Source organism: Elgaria multicarinata, chromosome 7 (genome assembly GCF_023053635.1).
Source record: "Elgaria multicarinata webbii isolate HBS135686 ecotype San Diego chromosome 7, rElgMul1.1.pri, whole genome shotgun sequence".
Lineage (NCBI taxonomy): Eukaryota > Metazoa > Chordata > Lepidosauria > Squamata > Anguidae > Elgaria > Elgaria multicarinata.
Genome location: NC_086177.1, coordinates 113,299,734 through 113,316,946, shown reverse-complemented (window position 1 = coordinate 113,316,946; position 17,213 = coordinate 113,299,734). Strand labels below are relative to the sequence as shown.

General features: G+C 49.5%; 3 protein-coding genes across 3 annotated transcripts in view; 1 reads left to right on the top strand and 2 right to left on the bottom strand.

Moving 5' to 3' along the window:
• LOC134401876 (ubiquitin carboxyl-terminal hydrolase CYLD-like) overlaps window positions 1–1,582 on the bottom strand; it is a 29,190-nt gene extending 27,608 nt beyond the window's left edge. The window contains exon 1 of the mRNA XM_063131196.1: window positions 1,410–1,582. The gene's annotated coding sequence lies outside the window, so the exon portion shown is untranslated. The remainder of the gene's footprint in view (window positions 1–1,409) is intronic.
• A 3,561-nt stretch (window positions 1,583–5,143) lies between these two features.
• LOC134401196 (heat shock protein 30C-like) lies at window positions 5,144–6,343 on the bottom strand. Its single transcript, XM_063129939.1, has one exon. The coding sequence runs from the start codon at window positions 6,153–6,155 to the stop codon at window positions 5,469–5,471; it is 687 nt and encodes a 228-aa protein (XP_062986009.1). The 5' UTR covers window positions 6,156–6,343; the 3' UTR covers window positions 5,144–5,468.
• A 2,907-nt stretch (window positions 6,344–9,250) lies between these two features.
• On the top strand, window positions 9,251–10,216 carry LOC134401195 (heat shock protein 30C-like). Its single transcript, XM_063129938.1, has one exon. It carries the CDS (start codon window positions 9,271–9,273, stop codon window positions 9,958–9,960), a length of 690 nt encoding a protein of 229 aa, XP_062986008.1. The 5' UTR covers window positions 9,251–9,270; the 3' UTR covers window positions 9,961–10,216.
• Window positions 10,217–17,213: the final 6,997 nt, after the last annotated feature.

The following is a 17,213-nucleotide window of genomic DNA, read 5'->3' as shown; positions in this document are numbered from 1 at the left end:
CCCTCATGCCTGGAATGCTCTTCCAGAACACCTGAGAACTACCAACTCAATCACAGCTTTTAAAACACAGCTTAAAAACTTTTCTTTTCCCTATAGCTTTTAAACTTTGAGTTTGTTCTGACTCTATACTGTTAGCTTCACCCTTCCCGGTGCCTGTTTACACTTCCCTGTGCCTGTTTGCATTCTCCTTCCCTTCTTATTGTTTACTACAACTTTATTAGATTGTAAGCCTATGCGGCAGGGTCTTGCTATTTACTGTGTTATCTGTACAGCACCATGTACATCGATGGTGCTATATAAATAAATAATAATAATAATAATAAATCCTCTCCAGGATTTCTAGCAGGGTTCCTTTCCAGCCTTACCTGGACGTGTTGGGGATTGAACCCAGGACCTTCTGCAAGTAAAGCAGAGGATCTACCACTGAGCCACGGCCCTTCCTTGACCCTTGTGATAACCTGTTGCTCTCAACCTAGGAAAAAATATTTTTATTCTTTCTCTGACATCCAGCCTGGGCAAACTCCAGGGATCTCAAAAGCTGGGATGTTGCAATCTGAACACCGGATGAGCCAAACAGGACATTAACATGTTCTGCCCTGTCATTTGAACGGGGCAAAGCAATTCAATATCCCCAACAAGAGACTTTGTTCAAAGATTACAGCAGGTTACTGTACTCTTTTCGTCGCCAGCTGAAGACCTTTTTATTCTCTCAGTATTTTAACACTTAATTTTAACTTAAATTTTACTGTTCTAACTCTGTATTTTAATCTTATATCAATTTTTGCTGCGTGGATTTATCCTGGTTGTGCTTCTGATACTGTATTTTGTATTTGTGTTTTCAATCTGTTGGTTGTTTTATTACGGTTTTAATTTCGGTGAACCTCCCAGAGAGCTTCGGCTATTGGCCGGTATAAAAATGTAATAAATAAATAAATAAAATAAAATAAACCTTTTAAGTATTTTAAGAGTGCTATCATGTCTCCCCTCAATCTGATACTCCTACCCTTGGCTTCGTAACCTGACCATCCTTACTAGACAACGTATGATTGTATAATTGTTTGAATATATTCAGCTTAAGACCTAACGGTTAATTTATGTATCCTTCTTTTGATTCTGCTCCCTTCCACACTTGGATCCCTATGCATTATTTCCATATAGGTTTTAATGGTATGCTTTCTGTAATTAATTCAATGTAATGATTCCCTCTTGAAACGATTTGTATTTTTCTCTTTCTGGTCAATTGACTGCAAATAAAGATGATGATGATGATGATGATAAAAATGTAATAAATAAATAAATAATCACAAGGGCTGCCTCTCTGGAAGGAGTCAAAAGACCATGGTCCACTCCTACACACACACACACACACAATTTGCCCCCAACTCACGCTGGCTTGTGTTAAATTTCACCTCGTTCATACATAGGAGAGCAGCAAAGGCTGAACCTCAGGGCGACAGGAGCCGCTCAGCTTGGTAGAGGCAGTGCGGTGTAGTGGTTAGAGCGTTGGACTGTGAGTCGGGAGAACTGGGTTCTAGTCCAGCACTCGGCCCTGGAAGCTTGACTTTGGGTCCGACCGACCTCACAGGGTTGTTGTTATGGTGAGGATAAAAATGGAGGATTATATACGCCGCCTTATTTATTTATTTATTTTTATTATTATTATTATTATTATTATTATTTATTTATATAGCACCATCAATGTACATGGTGCTGTACAGATAGATCTCAGGGCGGCATACAGATAAAAACATACAGTATAAAACAATAAATATACACAGTTTATTATTATTTATTATTATTTATTTAGAATATTTATATACCTCTCCCCATTGAAAAATTTTGGAGCAGTGTACAAGGTAAAATGAAAATAAAAACAGAATAAAACAGTTAAAACAAAATGTAAAAAGAAGCCAAAACAGAAATCCAAGGAAATTAAACCATAATACAAGTTGGGTTCCTTGGAGGAAAAAAAGAGGGATATAAATACTGTAATAATAATAATAATAATAATAATAATAATAATAGTAGTAGTAGTAGTAGTAGTAGTGCAGGGGGGGCGGTAGAGTGGGAGAGCAGAGGTCGGGAGTCCTGGGTTCAAATCCCCACTCAGTCATGAAGTTCACTGCGGGGCGGGGGGTGGGGTGAGTGCTTTTAGGCCACTCACCGCCTGTCAATCACTCCCTGCCTCACCTACCTCGCAGGGTTGTTATGAGGAGAAACCTGGAAACTTTGGGGGTTGGGGAGAACCACGAACCTCGAGCTCCCGGGAGGAAAGATTGGATATAAGCATAATATGAGGTACTTATTAACATTACTTAAATGGGGGGGGGGGTCGCTCACCGCCCTTCCTCGCTCAGAGAGGACCCAGCCAGGCCCTGCGTCCGCCGCCGCTTCCTTGTCGGCTGAGGGAAGGCCATAGACAACAGAACAGCAGGCGCGGCCAGAGCCCCTCAGGGCCAATCGCCAATCAGAACGGACGTCGTCAGAAGGGGCGGGGCTGCCCCTGTCAAGCAGGAGCAATACGGAAGGGGAAAGGGTCCCGAACCCGACCAATGGGCAACTTCTCGGCCGGGTGTGGGGGCGGGGCCGACAGAGCGCGTTGTGCGCAGGCGCGGCCTTTCCAATGACTTTGCGTATAAGCACGGGAAACTTCTGGCTTCACTCCCGGAAGGGAGGGTGGAGGTGTCAGGTGTTCTCTCATTGGCTGCCCTGCCCTCTTTATGGCCCTCCCTCCTTTGGAAAGCGGGGCTATTGCACAGGCGCCTCCCCTCCCCTAGGGGGAGCCGCCCCCAGCCTGGTAGCTCCTCTTGATGTTTGGACTACAACTCCCATCAGCCAGAATGTCCAGATACAAAACAGGGGAGGGGTTTAGCCCCCTAACAAGGGAAGCAGCCTGGGTTTGGTTGAGGGTGGGGGCTGGGTGGCACAGGGCATGGCCTAAGGGGGTGGGGGGGTTAGGGGGCTTCTGGGGGGTCAAGAATAGACCCCCCCATCATAGAATCTGTCAGGGATGCTTTAGGGTGGATTCCTGCCTTGAGCAGGGCGTTGGACTCGATGGCCTTGTAGGCGCCTTCCAACTCTGCTATTCTATGATTCTATGACCTGTGAGGCGCTCTGAGGGTGGGCCTAGTCAGACAAGGAAAAGTGTTGCTCCCCCTTTGTAACAGCACCCTGGCAGGTAGAAATTCAACAGGACCATCTTCCTAGGGTGACCCTATGAAAGGGAGGACAGGGCTCCTGCATCTTTAGCAGTTGTATTGAAAAGGGAATTTCAGCAGGTGTCATTTGTATGCATGCAGCACCTGGTGAAATGCCCTCTTCATCACAACTGTTAAAGCTGCAGGAGCCCTGCCCTCTTTTGCATCTGGTCAGTCTAGTATAGCTCCTGCAGCTTTAACTGTTGTGATGAAGAGGGCATTTCACCAGGTGCTGCATGCATACAAATGACACCCGCTGAAATTTCCTTTTCAACAGAACTGTTAAAGATACAGGAGCCCAGTCCTCCTTTTCATAGGGTCACCCTACATCTTCACCATGGATGAGAAGGTTTATTTTTTATACTGCTTTTCAGTCCAGAGCCACCACCCAGGTGGCGCACAGCAAATAAGACCATAAATATAATCGAACTAACTACACTCCATAAAATGAGAGCAGAAAGATAAAACAATAACATCTCAAACATCATGGGGAAATGGAAGACGGATTTTTTTTTTTTTACTAGCCACGGAACGAGGCAAGCAGACAGGTCAAGCGTGCAAAACTCTTGAGTCAGCCTACTTGTCACCAACCCAAATTCTGACAGAGTGTTGCTCAGAGTCAGCTCTAAATATCTTGGTTGTTGGGCAATATCAGATAGGAGTAGATCATAGAATCATAGAATAGCAGAGTTAGAAGGGGCCTACAAGGCCATCGAGTCCAACCCCCTGCTCAAGGCAGGAATCCACCCTAAAGCATCTCTGACAGATGGTTGTCCAGCTGCCTCTTGAAGGCCTCTAGTGTGGGAGAGCCCACAACCTCCCCAGGTAACTGGTTCCATTGTCGTACTGCTCTAAGTTTTTTCTGATGTCCAGCTGGGATCTGGCTTCCTTTAACTTGAGCCCGTTATTCCGTGTCCTGCACTCTGGGAGGATCGAGAAGAGATCCTGGCCCTCCTCTGTGTGACAACCTTTTAAGTATTTGAAGAGTGCTCCCATGTCTCCCCTCAATCTTCTCTTCTCCAGGCTAAACATGCCCAGTTCTTTCAGTCTCTTTCAGACCCATATTATCTGGTTGAACTTTTATATTGTATTTTATATTATGGTTTTATACTGTTGTGTTATACTTTGAATGTTTTTAATTTTTGTGAACCGCCCAGAGAGCTCCGGCTATTGGGCGGTATAGAAATGTAATAAATAAATAAATATATTCTCCAGGCTGTTTAGGGCAGATCAGAAAAAACACTTTGAACTGGAGTTGGAAACAAACTGGGAGCCAAAGCAATAGGTCTGATGTGCTTTAAATTGCTAGTTCCCTCATACCATGCTGGCAAGAGCATCACATGCTGCATTACACACTGACTGGCTGGCTCCCAAGCGTTCAGAGTGGGGTCTTTTGCAGCCCTACTTTCCCATACCTGGGTCCCCAACTGGATAGGGCGTTGAAGGAAAGCACTATGGAAACAGCTTGGTAACCAGTGACATCAATTCAAAGCTAATGAGACGCATTCCCATTGACAGAGCCTGCCGAACCACCTGGCAACAATCTCTTGGAGTAACTGAAACGTTTAAATGGTCTTCAAAAGCAGACGCTCATTTAATTTGCTGAAATATCTCACCAAATCTGGAAACAGGCAGTAGAAACTATGGGTCTGTCCTGCTCTTTGCCACAGGGAGGCAATATCGCTAATAATTTCTGTGTGAAATGAAATAGTGAATTCCTTGGTCTCTAGTATACCACGGGCTGATCAGTTGCTTGAACTGCGTAGATTGCAAGTGTCTCGAGGACAAAAATATGCACGGCTGGAAGAAACTGCACTAAGCCCACACTGAGCACTCCTGGACAAAATACTGTATTAGAAAAAGGAAGACCAGGGGAAAGCCATCAATCACACACACACACACCCCCAGAAACAATGACACTTATCAAAGAGAAAAGGATCAAACAATCCTAATCGAAAAATAATGCATATTTATTTAATTCAGGTTCTCAAAAGATACAAAATTAAAGAAATAACCGGCAATTATAATGCAAGTACAACGAAAGAATACAATTCATGGCATGTATGAAAGAAACTTCCAAAAGATATAACAATTCTCGGATGGAGCCATGAGAAGCCTCCAGTGGATTCTAAGAGTCCAGCAAGAAAGTCTTTTGCAAGCCCAGAAGCTTGCAGTGGAACATCTGGAAGAGCGCATGAGTTGGAGCAGAACTCCAGGGAAGGCATGGCACCGTCCAGGCAGCCTGCCCTGGCTGGGCCTCCTCTGGTTCTCTCACTTTTCTCCTCTTAGGTCCATCTGCTCTCCGCTTGGCTTCGTCTCTTGGCCTTCTTGGAGCTGGGTCCCCTGCCCAGTTGCCTCGGACGCTTTCCCAATGGCGATGGAGATGGTCCTCTCTCCCGGAGGTGGCAGGGCCAGGCGCGGGGCCTCAACGCAGAGCCGCCCATCCTGGCCCAGGGCACAGGCCACGGCCCCCAGGTCGGCATCCTCCGGCAGGAGCACTTCCCTGCGCACCTCTCTGTACTCGTGGGAGAAGCAGCCGTCCTCCGACTGGGCTTTCTGGTCGTGCTTCCCGGACACCGTCAGCTTCCTCCCGTCCAGCTGCACGGTCAGTTCCTCGGGGGAGAAGCCGCTCACGTCCAGGGAGAGCAGGTGGTCGGCTGTCCCCTGAGAAGGGGCCTTCTGGGCTGGGCTTGGGCCGCTGTGGCGGGCCTTCCTCGCCTGGCCTTCCTCGGTCAAGGCCAGATGGGGATACACATCCATGAGCACCGCCCTCGCCCTCTCCATCTCGTCCAGGGGGGGTTGCATGCCTCCCATCAGCTGGCTGAAGAGGCCCTGAAGACTCCCCGGCCGCCTGAAGCCGTAGTCTGGTTCTCTACTGAAGAGCCACATGGGGCTGAAGTCAGGCTCCTGCAGGATCCGAACTGGGCACCTTCTTCCGTGTCTGGAGTGGCTCGGCATAGCTCCGCAGCACTGCTTGGCTCTCTGTGCAGCAATGTCTGTCTGTCCCTCTCAGCTCCAGCTGCCTGCTCTGTTGACTCTGCCATGCTGCGGCTCCTGCTTTAATACCCTGAGCTGGGCTGTCCAGGCCCACTGGCAACCGCCCTCCTCTTCGCCATGTATGGGGCTGGTGGGCCGGGCCTGAGCGTGACTCATGAATATCTAGCAGGTGCTAGAAGGAGCTCGTAGAAGCTGCCCGCTCAGAGTCCTCCACCAGGCGTTGCTAGCAAGTTCTGGCTGCTGCTCTCGGCTTCTCGAAGGCGTCATTCGCACAGTGCAGGCTACAGCCCAGGGCGAATTCGTTTGCATTTGCTGCTGGTGCATTCTTGGGTGGTAACAGCCCTTTGGTGCTCAGAAGCTCTTAGAACAAGTTTTATTTATTTTTATGTTACATGCAGGAGGGGAGCAATACTCTTGGCCAAGTCAGGAGCTGTGTGAAGTGTAAAAAGAAAGGGTGTTGTCCTTAACAAAATGTACAACTATCCAGATTTAAAGGGTGAAGGAAAAGACAATTTTAACAAGATTTTATCACATAAATACAATTCAACAACTGTATTAAACAATTAAAGTGCACTGGCATCTACTGTATACCTCTGATTGCATTGTTGTTATACAAGAATACCAAAAGAGAAATTTAAAAAGCAGGTCAAATGCGTTTCGATAACGGGGTGTCTTCTTCAGTGACCCCAGACTTCACAGAGCTCCTGTAAAATGTATTTGTACGGGCTGACCTAATAGAAAAGCCCTAAATTGGGTAGCCAATGTCACTCCCTTCTGTCCAATAGAGCAAGTGTCAGTCTGTCTGCTGCTAACTGCGTTAGAGCACCCTAACCCTAACTCTTCCCTAAAAGATTTCGACGAACAAGACAAATTACTAATCAAACAATTCCAAATAAGGGGTTATCCCATTGGAAAATTGAAACAAGCATGGCTTACTGTCAGGAAAATGGAGTGCAAAGATCTACTCTACAAGAAAAGGGAGAAGCCAGCAGGATTCTAAGATGCTTATTCCCATCACTTTTGATGGGCAAACCAGATCGATCCAAACGGTTATATTGAAATACTGGGACCTATTAGAGGGAGTACCAGGCTGCGAGTCTAAACCTAAGTTTGTTTACAAATGCGCGAAGAACTTGAGGGATCTCCTGGTGCACAGCTCCCTAAGAATGATAACAGCTCCCATTTCTTTCATCAGAAAGCAGCAAGCCATTTCCCCTGCTCGCATTGCAGGGTGTGTACCAACAGTTTACAGCTTAAGGAATTCATTAATCCAGTAGATAATAGAAAATACACACTTAGACATTTCTCCGATTGCAATACAGCTGGGGTTACTGATGTGATTCAAGTCAGGAGCTGTGTCAGATTTTCTCCTACCCCCTCCAGTCCACAGGGGGATTGCAAGTGTTTTTTGTGTGTGTGTGTGTGCGCGTGTGTGCGCGTGTGCGGTGGTGCTTTCCCAGTCTCACTTCGGGGTCAGAAAAACAGAGAGCAGAGAGGCCAGGACATGATTTATCGTGAGCCTCCTCCATCTTCCTTCCCTCCATCTCCAAAGTGGCTTTGCTAGTCAGGCCAAAGAGCCTGTCTAGGGAGAATATAGGAGGCCGGAGCACAGAGAAGCAGAATCGCCACCAACCCCCCTGCTGACTTCAGCCTGGCCGTGCAAAGGAATTTGGGAAGCCTCCGAGTTTGGCGTCTTCTGAGCAGTGAGACCATAACCCATAGGATTCATAGATGATCCTAACTTTAGACAGTCCATTGATAAGAAAACTAAGCAGCAACATCATGTTTCTCTTTACTCTACTTTATCCTCTCAACAACCCTGTGAGGTAGGTTAGGAGGACAGAGAGTGATTGGTTCAAGCTCTCCCACCCAGTGAGCCTCATGTCTGAGTGAGGATTTGAACCTGGATCTCCCCAGGCCTAATCTGACGCTCTCCCCCCAAACTGGGCTTTAAGTGCCGTAGCGCTACTGCTTCTCATTACATTTTTATTGGAATTTATCTACAAAAAGGAGCAGAAAAGAAAGTAGACAAGAATAAAACAAGAACTTGCCATAATACTTTTTCCTGCTCCAAACTAACAGTTTTACTTCTGCAGTCACCTTACAGCACATACATATGCATTTAAGTCCCACTGAATTCAATGGAGCATATTAGGACACGGAATAACGGGCTCAAGTTAAAGGAAGCCAGATTCCAGCTGGACATCAGGAAAACTTCCTGACTGTTAGAGCAGTACGACAATGGAACCAATGACCTAGGGAGGTGGTGGGCTCTCCCACACTAGAAGCCTTCAAGAGGCAGCTGGACAACCCTGTCAGGGATGCTTTAAGGTGGATTACTGCATTGAGCAGGGGGTTGGACTCAATGGCCTTGTAGACCCCTTCCAACTCTGCTATTCTATGATTCTATGATTCTCCCAGGTAGGTGTGTGTAGGGCTTCAGACTTGAGTGATTAAGCACAGCTGTGTATTTGTCCAAAAGTTTCATATAATGGTACAAGTCCGTGCAACACCACACTACCCCCAACACACAGACACAGAAAGCCTGCAATCTCCCAGTGGACTGGAGGGGCGGGAGAAAACAGCTCCCCAAATCTAGAGACACAGCTCCTGACTTGGCCAGGAGTGTTGCTCCCCTCCTGCATGTAACATAAAAATAAATAAACCTTGTTCTAAGAGCTTCTGAGCACCAAAGGGCTGTTACCACCCAAGAATGCACCGGCAGCAAATGCAAACGAATTCGCCCTCGGCTGTAGCCTGCACTGTGCGAATGACGCCTTCGAGAAGCCGAGAGCAGCAGCCAGAACTTGCTAGCAACGCCTGGTGGAGGACTCTGAGCGGGCAGCTTCTACGAGCTCCTTCTAGCACCTGCTAGATATTCATGAGTCACGCTCAGGCCCGGCCCACCAGCCCCATACATGGCGAAGAGGAGGGCGGTTGCCAGTGGGCCTGGACAGCCCAGCTCAGGGTATTAAAGCAGGAGCCGCAGCATGGCAGAGTCAACAGAGCAGGCAGCTGGAGCTGAGAGGGACGGATAGACATTGCTGCACAGAGAGCCAAGCAGTGCTGCGGAGCTATGCCGAGCCACTCCAGACACGGAAGAAGGTGCCCAGTTCGGATCCTGCAGGAGCCCGTGCAGGAGCCCGACTTCAGCCCCATGTGGCTCTTCAGCAGAGAACCAGACTACGGCTTCAGGCGGCCGGGGAGTCTTCAGGGCCTCTTCAGCCAGCTGATGGGAGACATGCAACCCACCCTGGACGAGATGGAGAGGGCGAGGGCGGTGCTCATGGACGTGTATCCCCATCTGGCCTTGACCGAGGAAGGCCAGGCGAGGAAGGCCCGCCACAGCGGCCCAAGCCCAGCCCAGAAGGCCCCTTCTCAGGGGACAGCCGACCACCGGCTCTCCCTGGACGTGAGCGGCTTCTCCCCCGAGGAACTGACCGTGCAGCTGGACGGGAGGAAGCTGACGGTGTCCGGGAAGCACGACCAGAAAGCCCAGTCGGAGGACGGCTGCTTCTCCCACGAGTACAGAGAGGTGCGCAGGGAAGTGCTCCTGCCGGAGGATGCCGACCTGGGGGCCGTGGCCTGTGCCCTGGGCCAGGATGGGCGGCTCTGCGTCGAGGCCCCGCGCCTGGCCCTGCCGCCTCCGGGAGAGAGGACCATCTTCATCGCCATTGGGAAAGCGTCCGAGGCAGCTGGGCAGCTCCAAGAAGGCCAAGAGACGAAGCCAAGCGGAGAGCAGATGGACCTAAGAGGAGAAAAATGAGAGAACCAGAGGAGGCCCAGCCAGGGCAGGCTGCCTGGACGGTACCATGCCTTCCCTGGGGTTCTGCTCCAGCTCATGCGCTCCTCCAGATGTTCCAGTGCAGCTTCTGGGCTTGCAAAAGACTTTCTTGCTGGACTCTTAGAATCCACTGGAGGCTTCTCATGGCTCCATCCGAGAATTGTTATATCTTTTGGATGTTTCCTTCATACATGCCATGAATTGTATTCTTTCGTTGTACTTGCATTATAATTGCCGGTTATTTAATTTTGTACCTTTTGAGAACCTGAATTAAATAAATATGCATTGTTTTTCTATTAGGATTGTTTGATCCCCTTCTCTTTGATAAGTGTCACTGTTTCTGGGTGTGTGTTTGATGGCTTTCCCCTGGTCTTCCTTTTTCTAATGCAGTATTTTGTCCACGAGTGTTCAGTGTGGGCTTAGTGGAAGTTTTTGTCCTCAAGACACGCACAATTACACATTTAATGCAATCGAGCAGCCAATGGTATAAAATAGACCAAAGAATTCCCAGTTTCACTTTAGACAGAGAAATTAAAAGCGGTTATGGAAAAAAAAATATTGATTGGTCCTAGTGCCATCCTGTGGCAAAGGGGAAGAGACCCACAGTTCCTATCATAGCACGGACTATTGTGGCAAGGTTTTGCAGAAAAGTGAAACATGCGATTGTGAAACGTAGCCCAAAATTACCGCTCTTGCATCTTCTAATTTCATTGCAAAATCTTAAGTTGCATGTGCAATTACGCATGCAACGTAAAAACAAACAAACTCTTATATGCAGCAGTGAGCAAATCCTCAGGGTGAGTAATTCATGGGCCGCTCTTACATCCAGCCTTTGCAACGGAACTCGCTGAAATGTTCTAAAAGACCGTGTATTGCAAAATTGCACGTGCAATTACCCGTACAACTTTAAAAGCAAAAACTCCACTGAGCAAATCCTCAGGGTGGCTAATTCATACCCCGCTCTTACATCCAACTTTCGCAACACAACTCGTTGGAATGTTCGTGTTTGTGTGTGTGTGTGTGTGTGTGTGTGTGCAAACTATATGCAACGGTGCAACGCAACCTAAAAAGACCATTCTTACATTTGCTCCGTTTATTGCAAAACTGCACGTGCAAAAAAAACCCACCCCAGCAACGAGCAAATCCCCGGGTTGGCTAATTCATACCCCGCTCTTCTTCCAAACCCTTGCAAAGCAAGCGTCTGGGATTGTTTCATTTTATTTTTGCAAAATCGCGAAACGTGCGGCCGACCCGGCGTCCCGAAGACTTCAACCGGGGGGGGGGGGGCAATCACCCGCGCGAAACGCCCTCACCGGGAAACGACGGGAGCCCAAAGCGCCGCGCGTTTTATTTATTATTAATTTATTTATTACATTTTTATACCGGCCAATAGCCGAAGCTCTCTGGGCGGTTCACAAAAATTTGGCTGGCTAGAAGAACGCGCTCGGAGCGGCTGCAACGGCAGCGCCCCGACGACAGAGTTGTAGCTCGGCTGCCCGGTGGGGGCTGGAGAGCGCCGGTCCCCACGCGCGCGCAAAGAGAAAGCGAAAGAGCCGAGAGCGGGGGGGGGGAGGGCGCTCGAGGCTGCAGCAGCTGCTCCACCCCTCCCACCCCGTCGAACCAGAAGCGGCGCAACGCGCAGCGGAGCGCCGCGGCGGCTCCGAATCGCGCGAAGCCGCTTCGTGGAGCAGCTCCGGCGAGGGACCGCGGCCGTCCGGGCATGGCCAGCTACCACCGGGACGGGCATTTCAGGCTCTGCCGCGCCAGCGCCCCCTCCAGCACGTGGGGCTCGGGCAGCCGGGAGCCCGGCGAGTACGGCCCGGGGGGTCTTGTGCCCCCGCCGCCGCCGCTGCCGCCGCGCCTGCTGGACCAGCTGGTGGCCGACATGCAGAGCCACCTGGACGAGATGGCGCGGCTGCGCGCCGCGCTGGCCGACGCCTACCCGGCCTGCCCGCAGACGGCCCCGACGCCGCGCCCGAAGCTGCGCGACCGGGACGAGCACGACGCGGCCCGCTACCGCTTCTCGCTGGACGTGGCGGGCTGGGCGCCCGAGCAGCTGGCGGCCAAGCTGGACGGGCGCAAGCTGACGCTGAGCGGCAAGAGCAGCAAGCGCACCGAGGCGCCCGACGGCTGCGTCTCGCACGAGTTCCGCGAGGTGCGCAAGGAGATCCTGCTGCCCCAGGATGCCCAGCTCGACGGGCTGGCGTGCAACTTCATCCCGGAAACCGGGCGCCTCCTGGTCGAGGCCCCGCGCCTGGCCCCGTTGCCGGCCGACGCCGCGGGACCCATCGCCATCCCCATCCAGCGCGCGCCCGCCGACGCGGCCCCCGACAACCCCCCGGCGGGGGAAAAGACGCCCCCGGGCAGCCCGGAGAAGGGGGCGCCTCCCAACTAAACGAGCCGCCTGGCCGAAGGCTTGGGCGGCCGGCTGGGCAGGGCTCTTGCGCAGGGCTTCAGCGGCGGCCCCCTCGCGCGCGCGTTCCTTCGTTGTTGCAGTTGCTCTCGGAACCGTTTCTGGGTTTGGTTCGTTTTGATTGCACGGCGGAACCGTCCACCAAAGCGCAAGGAAGGGGAAAGAAGGATGCTGTTGGCGGGGCCGTTGTTGCAGAAGGTTTAATGCTGAAAAGTTTGCCAAGAAGAAAAACGCTTCTTACTGTTTTTTTAGTGAAAAGGTTGCAAAATGGTAGGCGTCTTGGGTTGGTTGGTTTCAATAAACTCCCCGTTTGTTGCATCTGGTTCTGCTTGGTGTGTTTTTTAAAAAAGATTCATAATTGCAGCCCAAGTTTCTTAGAGTAATCTTAGACTTGGGTGTAAACGCCATTGAACTCATTGGAATTTTCTTCTAAGAGGACACGGATAAGGTTGCGCTCCAAACTGCCGGCCTGAGTTTGGAGAAGGCTCCCTGGGGCGTCTAACATTTCAAAACAAGTCCCATTAGCAAGGGAGAGGCTGGAGCGGGTTGGGGTAACCGAACTGGCAGGCTTCAGGTGTCAAAGCAGACCTTACTTTAAATCTCAGTTTAGCAGCTACTTCTTTTTCATTTTCATTTTCGAGTAGAGGCAGGGAAGCGAATCTAAACAGGGACTGTGGCATAAGGGTGGGGATTTTGAGATCCAGATTTGTGGGGGGCGGGCTGTGCCTACACTTGAGTAAAAATGAAAACGAGGTAGCTGCAAGATTTAAAGCGAGGAGGTTTGTTTTGGCTGTTACACTGCAGTAGAGCACAAGACTGCTTGTTATTCCAGCGCATGAATATCGTCATAGAATCACAGAATAGCAGAGTTGGAAGGGGCCTACAAGGCCATCAAGTCCAACCCCCTGCTCAATGCAGGAATGCACCCTAAAGCATCCCTGACAGATGGTTGGTTGTCCAGCTGCCTCTTGAATGCCTCTAGTGTGAGAGAGCCCACAACCTCCCTAGGTAACTGATTCCATTGTCGTACTGCTCTAACAGTCAGGAAGTTTTTCCTGATGTCCAGCTGGAATCTGGCTTCCTTGTGTTGCAAGTTGCATCTGCTCAAGTTTATTCCGTACAATTATTAAAGAAGCAAGACACTGCCCCTTTAGTTAAGGTGAGTCTCACACACACACAGACACACACACAAAAGGTTCTGCTATGATTTATCAGAGGGCATGCTTCTGATGGTTCCAGATGGACCTATGGATCAGCTGGAGACCACCAGGAGAGGAGCCTTCCCTGTGGTGGCCCCTTCTCTTTGGAACTCTGCCCTTGAAGGTCAGGCAGGTGCCAACACTGCTGTTTCTGGTAGGGCTGTGCTCCGCTCCGTTTTGGTTCCCCGAATCCAGAGCGGAGCAATCCAATCCAAATCGGATCGGGGGAGCTGCGGATCGAGACGAAGTGGTTTGCCTTGATCCGGACGCAGGTAAGTGGAGGGGTCACCTGGTGGCGGCGGCAGCAGAACCAGGTGAGGGGGGCTTACCTGCCTCGGTCGTGGTCCGTCGTCAGCTTCAACTGAGGCCCAGGCTTCAAGCTGGAAGAGGCCGTGGCTTGAAGCCTGGGCCTCAGTTGAAGACCATGACGGACACAGGTAAGTGGGGGGAGGGGGCTTACCTGTGTCCATCGAAAAAGCCAGGTTGGGGGGGCTTATTCGGCCCCCATTTTATCCCCCCTTACCTGCCTCTGCTGTCCGCTGCGGAGGCAAGTAAGGGGGGGGGGGCAAAATCCCGATCTGCCCCTCTGGATCTCGCTCCATGGAGTGGGGAAGGGTTGGATCGACTCAAAGCAGTTCGGGCCTGATCCGGACGTTCTGGATCAGGCCACAAAGCGATTCGGGGTGGGGGTGTCTGTGCAAAGCCCTAGTTTCTGGCACCTCCTGAAAACTTCCAGGAAGCATTCCTCAACTAACCAGCCACTGTTTTTATTGTTATTCTGTTTTAAAATGAACAATTGTGATACACTATTTTTATCCCTTTACTATTTCATTTCTTGTTTACTGCTCCAGAATCTTTTTTAGATACAGAGTGTTATATACGTATTGTAAACAAATAAATTGTAAACCTTGAAATTCTACTGCTTATAACAATGATACTCATTGAGAGAATAACTTGAAAATTGGAATCTGTTATCTACTTAATAGGTCCACGTTTGTGCAAAATTCTAAATTGCAACAATAAAAATTGCCACTGGTCCAGGACTTTAAAAAGTGCTGAAAATTGGCACCTCTAGCCTTTTTCCTCCGGTCTCTTGCACAGCATATCATATATTTCAAATTCTGGTGAAAGCTACTGATGAACTTCATTCAGTCTTGCTGAGGAGGCTCAAGAACCTTTTGTGAGGCTTTGAGCCGCGCTTCAAAGGCTATGAAATGTGACCTCACAAGGTCAGGCTACACATTACTACGTAGATTGGAATTCTAGCATGGGGGGGGCGGGAGTAGGGGTTAGGGGCTTTTAACAGTCTCCCCCGCTGTGGTCCCAGTTTGGATGATCACTCCACCCCTTTCCACGCCTATCTATATAAAGAAAAGAAAATAGCTACATCTTTAAAATACCACGTAGTTTGATCCTCGGGGAATGTGTGTGTAATGTACAGGTGGGAAAAACAGAAGGATCCAGGCCTCACACTTTCCGAAGGTCTCAGTACCTGATCTTTTCCACGTAGTAGGTAAAGGAAGCACGGGAATTGGGGCCCATATACTGACTTTCTAAAGTCAGAGAGACAGTACGAAAGCCCCAATCAAATTTAGAATGCCTATCAAATTTGCAGATGACACAAAATTGGGTGGCGGAGCTAATACTCTGGAAGACAGAAGCAAACTTCAAAGTGATCTTGATAGGCTGGAGCGCTGGGCCGAAAACAACAGAATGAAATTTAAGAGGGATAAATGCCGAGTTCTACACCTAGGAAAAAGAAACCAAAGGCAGTTACAAGATGGGGGATACTTGGCTCAGTAATACTACAAACGAGAAGGATCTTGGAATTGTTGTAGATCGCAAGCTGAATAGGAGCCAACAGTGTGATATGGCTGCAAGAAAGGCAAATGCTAGTTTGGGCTGCATTAATAGAAGTAGAGCTTCCAAATCACATGAGGTACTGGTTCTTCTCTATTCGGCCCTGGTTAGGCCTCATCTAGAGTATTGCGCCCAGTTCTGGGCTCCACAATTCAAGAAAGACGCAGAGAAGCTGGAGCGTGTTCAGAGGAGGGCAACCAGGATGATCAGGGGTCTGGAAACAAGGCCATATGAAGAGACTGAAAGAGCTGGGCATGATGGAGACATGATAGCACTCTTCAAATACTTGAAAGGTTGTCACACAGAGGAGGGCTGGGATCTCTTCTCGATCCTCCCAGAGTGCAGGACACAGAATAATGGGCTCAAGTTACAGGAAGCCAGAATTCCAGCTGGACATCAGGAAAAACTTCCTGACAGTAAGAGCAGTATGACAATGGAACCAATGACCCAGAGAAGTGGTGGGCTCTCCCACACTAGAGGCCTTCAAGAGGTAGCTGGACAACCATCTGTCAGGGATGCTTTAAGGTGGATTCCTGGATTGTGCAGGGGGTTGGACTCGATGGCCTTATAGGCCCCTTCCAACTCAACAATTCTGATTCTGATTCAATCTTTGCTGTTCTTTTTGGTGTGGTAGGAAAAGGACGTGCAAGGATTGTGTCACATATGGGCCATTCAGACATTATGCTGAACATGTATTTAGTCTCCCGGTGCACTTGTTAAGATGGTTGTGTGAATCTGGCCCTATTCAGGCCAGATTCTCAGGTGGGTGGGGGAACAGCCTGCAAAGGGGAGACTGAGATTTTCAAACCCGATGCTTGACGTAAGTGAAAAATTGTGCTTGCTTATAAGCAACAAACAGTCATGGCTCAACTCACAGGAGGATTCCTCTAGCAATACAGTTAAGAGTGGGTTCACTTGACACGCTAAGCTATCCTGTGAATAAGCTATGCAGTGTGGGTTGTTCACAGAACACCCAACAGACAATTGGACTCACTTAGATTATGAGTCCCCCCAGCTTGGTATCCCAGTGTCCTGTGCGGCTGATCCCATCCTGTGCCTCTCCCCACTCCAATCACAATACCTTTTTGTTCTGCGGTTTTTAAAATAATAATTTGGCCCCAGAAACTGGAGCAAATGAGTGTGTGTGTTTGTGTATATATACACACACACACATTTTTAAGCCTCAGAAATTGGGGCAACTGTTTTTGAAATTTCTTTATTTTTTGTTGGTCGTTCACAAGCACACCACTGTGCGCTTTCAGACATCCAATTTGTGCAGCCTTGCCTTGTCAACGTCCTTGTATGCTTTACCTTGTGAAGGGAGCAATGAAACGTACGAAGAAATTGACACCGTGAGACCGCATCTAGGCTAATTTGTGCACTGTAATTTGGGACCGGGAGAAGTAGGTGCCTCAAAAGGGACAATAACTCCCCCCTGCCATGGTGACCATCTGGGCTTTAAGTGCGTTCACACGCCCATGAACCAATTCATGTTCTCCAGGAGCTGACACTCAAGAGACACGCTGCCTCTACACTGGCAGTAGCATACAGCCATCATGATGGCTGGTAGCCACAGATACCCTTTACTCTCCTGCCTTTTTCTCAGCTATCTCCGTCCTCCAGCTATCTTATCAGCTCTCCAGGAGCCCAGTCTACAGTATCAGAGGTGGTCCGTCTAGTCCTATATTCCAACCTATATTGAAACTGACAAAAGACTGATATATCCAGCAGCACACTGAAGTCCTGCATAAAGTTTAGCATCT

Bases quoted from the DNA above. Each gene is read 5' to 3' on its own strand.
- LOC134401196 (XM_063129939.1), bottom strand. From the start codon at position 6,155: ATGCCGAGCCACTCCAGACACGGAAGAAGGTGCCCAGTTCGGATCCTG.
- LOC134401195 (XM_063129938.1), top strand. From the start codon at position 9,271: ATGCCGAGCCACTCCAGACACGGAAGAAGGTGCCCAGTTCGGATCCTG.